Below are 9,003 nucleotides of genomic sequence, written 5' to 3'. Positions count from 1 at the left end.
CTATAGTGTATAGTGATGTATAGTAGTGTATAGTGCAGTGTACAGTGTAGTGTATAGTAGTGTAGCCTATATTACTGTGTATAGCAGCGTATAGTGTAGTGTATAGCAGTGTATATTACTATAGTGTATAGTGATGTATAGTAGTGTATAGTGCAGTGTATAGTAGTGTATAGTGCAGTGTATAGTGTATTGTATAGTAGTGTAGCCTATATTACTGTGGTGTATAGCAGCGTATAGTGTAGTGTATAGTAGTGAATATTACTAAAGGGTATAGTGATGTAGAGTAGTGTATAATAGTGTAGTGCATAGTGGTGTATGGTAGTGTAATGTACAGTATTGTGTGTAGTGTATAGTAGTGTAATGTATAGTAGTGATGTGTATAGTAGTATAGTGTATAGTCGGGTAAAGCATAGTGCCGTGTGTAGTGTATAGTGTAGTGTATAGTAGTGCAGTGTATAGTGTTGGGAGAATAAATCCATGCTCACAATTGTTCTCTCAAACACGCTGGTGGGCTGCAGTAGTAACCACCCGGCACGAGGTTTCGTCTACGTGACACAACCTTGCTGGCTGATGCCGGGTGGTGGAGTGCTCAACGACATATCTACAACTCACAAGCGAGATCTGACCCCCCAAAAGAGAAAACCTTTATTCGTGAATAACTCGGCGTTCAACTCAAAACAGGAAACTTAAATCTCGACTTGAAGCTTTCGTGACTGCAGGGATTCACACTCTTTGGTTCTTTTGGTAAAGTCACCACGTAGAAGGGAAACAATAAAATAAAAAAAATAAAACAATAAGATCATTCTATTGCTTTATATTTTTCTTATTTTATAGTTTCCCTTCTACGTGGTGACTTTACCGAAAGAACCAAGAATAAAAAGTAAAATGTTTATTTCTACCGACGTGACTTTACCGAAAGGACCAAAGAGTAAGGAAACTTAAACTGAGATGGTTGGATATTTCTTCGTTCGGACGGCCCTTCCCTTCCTAGAGGCGGCCTTGACCTCTCCTTGTTCTTCTCCGGAATCTCCTACTTCGTCTGCCGCCGCCGCCACTTCGTATTTCTTGCCGAGCTGCACTTGGGGGTTTTTGCTCACGGCCACCGCGGCCGAGCGTAAGGCCGGAGTCTCCCGCCGTCCTCCCTCTCCGCCTCCCCCACCTCTCCCTGCTCCGCTCTCCCCGTATCCCCGCGCTGCCCTGGCCCGTCGGGGTGGTGGGGAAACCGTCAGCTCCAGCCGCCGCTGTATCGCGCGCAGGTAACCTTGCAGCTGTGACGTAGCCGCCGGCGTTATCGCCACCTGCCGGGGGGCGGCCTCCTCCGTCTCGGCCGCGCGACGAGGAGGAGGAGGAGGAGGAGGCGGAGGAGGAGGATCGCCGTTCGCAATCCTGTTCATGGCAACGACAGTAGCAGCGGGAACGGCACGTTTTGAGCGTCAGGGAGGAAGCCCATACCCTTTCTGGCAATAAAGCACGAGTTGTGTTCAGATGTTGGAACGCCAAATAGAAACCTTTTGCATGGAATCAAGTTCACATTAACCACACGCAGCACTTGTGTGGTGGGTTCCATTTAGGCGCACACTAGAACTGGAGGCAACAGGTAACTCTCAACAGGATGACGACATAGGGCGGTAACCACCGCTCCCAACTTAGCTAATTATATTACCGGACCAGGACAGCTCAACACGCTGCCTGGTCCACTAGCGGAGACCGGAGACCGAGGACCTTAGATGGCGGCTTCATTCCCAGAGTTGACCCAGCAGCCCCGCTCCCACCCGGGACTTGGTTTATAACTGTGTGGCCGGCTCTGCCCTTGGCCACGCCCCCTTCCAGATCCTTCCGGGAGGGGGCGTGGCCGGCTCTGCCCTTGGCCACGCCCCCTTCCAGATCCTTCCGGGATGGACCCTGGGTCCTTATCACGTAACCCTCACGTCCCCCCTTGCCCCCTCGTCCAGTCACGTGCCCTCTCGGGTTCACCCAGGATATCATGTCCTGACCCGACCTCAGCGACACCCGGACCCTGCCCTCTAGTGAGCCATTCCGTGCCGTGCTCACTCTGGTACCATAGAGCGGCACCACGCATACAGCACCACTCTTCACTCGCTACTGTCGCTACAGAGTAGTGACACCATTTATGTCGCTACACTTGTGGTGAACATGCAAACAAACATGCTCTGGTAGTATATGATGCATTGTCTTTGAAACTGATTGGTCCACACCAGGGAGAGCTATCTTTAGAGCCTAGCCTCAAACAGTGTTAGACCAGAGGATGCCAAAAGGCGAACAGCACAGACACAATGCCACTATCAGCACATTGAGAGCTCGTTGTGAGCAGCTACATCATGTGCAGCTACATCATGGGAGGTCCCATGGTGACGTCGAATTTGTTATCGGTGAAAACAAACGGCATCCCACGCGATAGCCGCGGTCAAAAAATAAATAGCGGAAGACATTTCCGCGTTCGATATTTCGAGGCTTACCTCGCGTGATATATTTTTGCTCCTCTCCCCAATGACTTCAAGTAGGAATCTGCCGAAGTGCGGGCACGCAGCGCGCCCTCCCGTCGAACGAGGGCACTGGCTAAGTAATGAACGTGTCAGCAGCGATGACGCACGTCCAGTTTCAAGTACCGCGTGAAGGAAGCCGAGTGACAGCGGAGGGAGTTAGTGACATGGTTTAGCAGCAGTAGCAGCTGTAGAACATTACTGCTGAAGGCCTACGAGATATAAGTGTCTAGGGCCTACAAGAACCTTAATCTGGCCCTGACTGAAGGCCTACGAGATAGAAGTATCTAGGGCCTACAAGAACCTTAATCCAGCCCTTACTGAAGGCCTATGAGACAGAAGTGTCTAGGGCCTACAATAAACCTCAATCCGGCCCTGACTGAAGGCCTACGAGATATAAGTGTCTAGGGCCTACAAGAACCTTAATCCAGCCCTGACTGAAGGCCTACGAGATAGAAGTGTCTAGGGCCTACAAGAACCTTAATCTGGCCCTGACTGAAGGCCTACGAGATATAAGTGTCTAGGGCCTACAATAAACCTCAATCCAGCCCTGACTGAAGGCCTACGAGATAGAAGTGTCAAGGCCCTACAAGAACCTTAATCCGGCCCTGACTGAAGGCCTACGAGACAGAAGTGTCTAGGGCCTACAAGAACCTTAATCCAATTTCGATTTAAAGCTTTCGTGACTGCAATGATTCATCTTCTTTGGTTCTTTCGGTAAAGTCACGTAGAATGAGAATAAAATAATAAATTGATAAAATAAAATAACACAATAATATTCTCACGACGTTTCGGCCACAACACAAGCGGCCTTCATCAGGTGAAGGGGGCGAGACTGTCTGGTAGGACAGCGCTGGAGTGAGAGAGCCACGTTCAGATCACGGCTTTTAAGCTGTGTGAGAGGAACAAAGAGCCTTGACAAAGGAATTAGCATAAAATTTAGCATTGAAATGGCTGAATGATTAGCTTGTGACTGGTCACAGAAATAGCTATGTTAAAAGTTAAAGCATACACATCCGCAGAGGCACCCATTGTTAAAAGGAATTAGCATAGAATTTAGCATTGAAATAGCTAAGTTAAGGCATACACATCCGCAGAGGCACCCCTTGACAATGGGATTAGCATAGAATTTAGCATTGAAATGGCTGAGTGATTCGCTTGTAACTGCTACAGAAATAGCTACGTTGAAGTCAGAGCATACACATTCACCGAGGCACTTAGTACAAATCAAACAGGAGAATTTAGCATTGAAATAACTAGGCGAATTTAGCATTGAAATAACTGGGTGATTTGCTAGTGACTGGTCACAGAAATGACTACACATCTGAGCTATTCACAGTACTATATAGTGAACCAATAAAAACTAAAATATAAATTACCTTCATGTTATCAATAAACTCTATAGAATATATAGATGAAGGCCGCTTGTGTTGTGGCCGAAACGTCGTGAGAATATTATTGTGTTATTTTATTTTATCAATTTATTATTTTATTCTCATTCTACGTGACTTTACCGAAAGAACCAAAGAAGATGAACCTTAATCCAGCCCTGACCGTTGCTGGCGCTTGGCTCGGCTGCCTGGCAACAAGTCCCCGAGGGCGCCCATCCCCAGGTGCCACAGCTCGGCCAGGTCGAGAGCCAGGCTGAGGCCGCCCACGGCGTACATCACGTACAGGAAGACGGTCTTCTCCGTGGGCCTCGACACGAAGCAGTCGACGCGGTGGCGGCAAGGGTGGCGGCGGGGGCACTCGAAGCGGGGGATCACCTCCAAGCCGTACATCACGTACTGGCCCAGAAGGAAGCCCACTTCGGCCACCGTGCGCAGGACGAGCTGCAGCGTGTACGCCCACATGAGGCCGTCGGCCCGGATCGCGCGGCGCCCGTCGTGCCATCTGTGGTCGTTCTTCTTGACCTCGCCAGCCTCGTCGGCAAACTCCCCTCCTTTCTCCGCTTGGACATTCTCCTCGGCTTGCTCGGTCCGTCGGTGCTTTTTGTGGCCGGTCGAGCCTTCTGACCTGCGGATAACGACGTGGGAATGAAAGTTTAAAAATATCCTTCTCACCAAAACAAAGAGTGGAATTAAGGTTTTTTTTGGGGGGGGGGGGGCCTTCATCGTCATTATCATCATCACGATTATCGTCGTCGTCGTAACTCTACTAGACCTCTGTATCCTGTGTATGGCAAAGGCGAGGTAGAGAATGCTGGGCGCCGCCACGGTGATAATCTGAAAAATCCAGAAGCGCACGTAGGAGAGGGGAGCGAAGGAGTCGTAGCAGACGTTTGTGCAGCCCGGCTGTTGCGAGTTGCACATGAACGAGCTCTGCTCGTCGTGGTAGATGGATTCGCCCGCCGCGATAGTCAGCATGATGCGCAAAATCAGGAACGTGGTGAGCCAGAGCTTGCCCAGGTACGTCGAGTGCAGAGATATCTCCTCCAACAGATGGGTCAGGAAGCTCCAGCTCATTGCGACCGCCGGCTCACCAAAAGCGTTGCCCGCCTGAGAATTCCAGAAGAGAGACGCGGATTTAGACGGCGCGTTGGCCGGCCGCGCGTCAACCAATGTCGCACGTTGGGCACCGCATTCAGCTCGAGACACCGTCGATCGTCATCGATTATCCGTCACCACACGATTATCATCCGACATTATCCAGCGGTCCTGGGCCGATCTGGCGAAACTGGCAAAGCCGCTCCAAAGGCCGTAGTAAACCAGTCCCGGCGATCGGCACCATTGTGCAGCGTGACCAAAAAAAAGCGTAGCCGCACTTGTGTTAGAGGATGTCTCACCCGTCCTCACACACTCTGGTGTTAAACCGGAGCCGGTCATGAGCACACTGGGCAGATGTGAGAAACTCTGCACTCTCGCCACATCTGAGCACTATTAATTCAGCAGTGCATAGTGACTGTGGTGGTCCGTGCTATTACTACAGCAGTGCATAGTGTGGTGGTACCTGCTTTCCCTGCAGCAGTGCATGCATACTGTGGTGTAAGCTGCTATGATTAGAGCAGGGCAAGCGAAAGTGGTGGTACCTGCTATGATTAGAGTAGTACATGCTGACTCTATAGCAGTATTAATGGACTGTACAGTAGTACATGCTGACTCTATAGCATTAGATATCGACTCTACAGTAGCACATGCTGACTGTATAGCAGTATTAATGGACTGTACAGTAGTACATGCTGACTGTATAGCAGTAGATATCGACTCTACAGTATTAATAGTGATTCTATAGCAGTATTAATAGTGACTCTATAGCAGTATTAATAGTGACTCTATAGCAGTATTAATAGTGACTCTATAGCAGTATTAATAGTGACTCGATAACAGTATTAATATTCACTCTATCGCATTATTAATAGTGACTCTATAACAGTATTAATAGTCACTCTATAGCAGTATTAATAGTCCCTCTATAGCGGTATTTATAGTGACTATAACAGTATTAATAGTGACTCTATAGCAGTATCAATAGTCACTCTACAGCAGTATTAATAGTGACTCTATAGCAGTATTAATAGTGACTCTATAGCAGTATTAATAGTCACTCTATAGCAGTATTAATAGTTACTCTATAGCAGTATCAATAGTCACTCTATAGCAGTATTAATAGTGACTCTATAGCAGTATTAATAGTGACTCTATAGCAGTATTAATATTGACTCTATAGCAGTATTAAGTCACTATATAGCAGTATTAATAGTGACTCTATAGCAGTATTAATAGTGACTCTATAGCAGTATTAATAGTGACTCTATTTCAGTATTAATAGTCACTCTATAACAGTATTAATAGTGACTCTATATCAGTATTAATACTGACTCTATAACAGTATTAATAGTGACTCTATAGCAGTATTAATAGTGACTCTATAGCAGTATTAATAGTGACTCTATAGCAGTATTAAAAGTCACTCTATAGCAGTATTAATAGTCACTCTATAGCAGTATCAATAGTCACTCTATAGCAGTATTAATAGTGACTCTATAGATGTATTAATAGTCACTCTATAGCAGATTTAATAGTCCCTCTATAGCAGTATTAATAGTGACTCTATAGCAGTATTAATAGTGACTCTATAGCAGTATCAATAGTCACTCTATAGCAGTATTAAGTCACTCTATAGCAGTATTAATATTGACTCTATAACAGTATTAATAGTGACTCTATAGCAGCATTAATAGCGACTCTATAGCAGTATTAATAGTGACTCTATAGCAGTATTAATAGTGACTCTATAACAGTATTAATAGTGACTCTATAGCAGTATTAATAGTGACTCTATAGCAGTATTAATAGTGACTCTATAACAGTATTAATAGTGACTCTATAGCAGTATTAATAGTGACTCTATAACAGTATTAATAGTGACTCTATAACAGTATTAATAGTCACTCTATAGCAGTATTAATAGTGACTCTATAACAGTATTAATAGTGACTCTATAACAGTATTAATAGTGACTCTATAGCAGTATCAATAGTCACTCTATAGCAGTATTAATAGTGACTCTATAGCAGTATTAAGTCACTCTATAGCAGTATTAATAGTGACTATAACAGTATTAATAGTGACTCTATAACAGTATTAATAGTGACTCTATAACAGTATTAATAGTGACTCTATAACAGTATTAATAGTGACTCTATAACAGTATTAATAGTGACTCTATAGCAGTATTAATAGTGACTCTATAGCAGTATTAATAGTGACTCTATAGCATTATTAATAGTGACTCTATATCAGTATTAATAGTGACTCTATAACAGTATTAATAGTGACTCTATAGCAGTATTAATAGTGACTCTATAGCAGTATTAATAGTGACTCTATAACAGTATTAATAGTGACTCTATAACAGTATTAATAGTGACTCTATAGCAGTATTAATAGTGACTCTATAACAGTATTAATAGTGACTCTATAACAGTATTAATAGTGACTCTATAACAGTATTAATAGTGACTCTATAGCAGTATTAATAGTGACTCTATAACAGTATTAATAGTCACTCTATAACAGTATTATTAGTGACTCTATAACAGTATTAATAGTGACTCTATAACAGCATTAATAGTGACTCTATAGCAGTATTAATAGTGACTCTATAACAGTATTAATAGTGACTCTATAACAGTATTAATAGTGACTCTATAACAGTATTAATAGTGACTCTATAACAGTATTAATAGTGACTCTATAACAGTATTAATAGTGACTCTATAGCAGTATTAATAGTGACTCTATAACAGCATTAATAGTGACTCTATAACAGCATTAATAGTGACTCTATAGCAGTATTAATAGTCACTGTATAACAGTATTAATAGTGACTCTATAACAGTATTAATAGTCACTCTATAGCAGTAATAATAGTAACTCTATAACAGTATTAATAGTGACTATAACAGCATTAATAGTGACTCTATAACAGTATTAATAGTGACTCTATAACAGTATTATTAGTGACTATAGCAGTATTAATAGTGACTCTATAACAGTATTAATAGGGACTCTATAGCAGTATTAATAGTGACTCTATAACAGTATTAATAGTGACTCTATAACAGTATTAATAGTGACTCTATAACAGTATATTTAGTGACTCTATAACAGTATATTTAGTGACTCTATAGCACAAAGTACTCACGTGACACAGTGACGCGATGTGGCCGTGAGGACGACCGAACGCGCATCACGTGGCAGGGTCCGCCCCCCCCCCCCCCACGTGGCAGGGTCCTCCCCCACGTGGCAGGGTCCGCCCCCCGCCCCACGTGACAGGGTCCGCCCCCCCACGTGGCAGGGTCCGCCCCCACGTGGCAGGGTCGTGTGCCCATAGGTGGTAGTGGATGTGAAAGACCCAACGCAGATCTCCGGGTTTGATAATCCGTGGGGTTACTCGCCCCCCACCATAGTAATGTGGAGTTTCCACCACTGGTTCAGGGCTGTAAACAGCCCCCCCCGCCTCGCCCATACCTCCCCCCCCCCCACAAAACCAAGACCCCAATGAACCCCTCCCCCACACTGTCCACTCGCTCCAATTCCCACCTCCCCGTCCTACCAGACCCATCCTCACCACCTCCCTGTGATCCTTCCTAATGACCCCACAATCTTTTCATTAATCAGTCGCGACCCAGTCGCTAGGGTCCACGGTGTCCGCTCGCCACGAGCTACAATTTGCCCGGGGCTTCGATTCTCTCTGCATGCGTCGATGATCCGGCATCATAATTGTTCACCCGGCATAAAACATCCAGCCCGCATCTTTCTATGGCCCTGGTGGCTACTAGTCACGTGCCACCTAATTGGTACCTATTTTATCGACCACTCCCACCGAGGCATGATGATGATGGGCTGAGTCAATACCACCCCCTCTCCAGAGCAGGACTTGAACCTGGCCGGGCTTACGATTTTAATGACGCAGCAGAGTGGCGGCAGTCGACCTGGGCACTGAGTCACTTAGCCAGGAGTTGAACTCACCGTATCCGATACAAAGTGGAGGGGGTGCG

The 9,003-nt window shown here is 45.2% G+C and overlaps 1 protein-coding gene across 2 annotated transcripts; it reads right to left on the bottom strand.

The window, feature by feature from the left end:
- Nucleotides 1-627: 627 nt before the first annotated feature.
- LOC142908602 (gap junction gamma-1 protein-like) lies at nt 628-8,218 on the bottom strand. 2 transcript variants are annotated; one of them, XM_076059369.1, is made up of 4 exons: nt 8,148-8,218; nt 4,665-4,999; nt 4,056-4,517; nt 628-1,386 (listed from the first exon to the last, which is right to left on the bottom strand). In XM_076059369.1, exons 2-4 carry the CDS (start codon nt 4,964-4,966, stop codon nt 939-941), a joined length of 1,212 nt encoding a protein of 403 aa, XP_075915484.1. In that variant the 5' UTR covers nt 4,967-4,999; nt 8,148-8,218; the 3' UTR covers nt 628-938. The 2 variants fall into 2 exon arrangements, with proteins under 2 accessions (XP_075915484.1, XP_075915485.1); XM_076059370.1 differs by having other exon boundaries at nt 4,176-4,517.
- Between the last annotated feature and the right edge of the window lie 785 nt (nt 8,219-9,003).

The sequence above is a fragment of the Petromyzon marinus genome, unplaced genomic scaffold (genome assembly GCF_048934315.1).
Source record: "Petromyzon marinus isolate PM22_M1 ecotype Great Lakes invasive population unplaced genomic scaffold, UKy_Petmar_22M1.pri1.0 PM_G_Scaffold_10, whole genome shotgun sequence".
In the NCBI taxonomy this organism is placed as follows: domain Eukaryota; kingdom Metazoa; phylum Chordata; class Hyperoartia; order Petromyzontiformes; family Petromyzontidae; genus Petromyzon; species Petromyzon marinus.
This window is presented reverse-complemented; position numbering and strand designations above follow the sequence as displayed.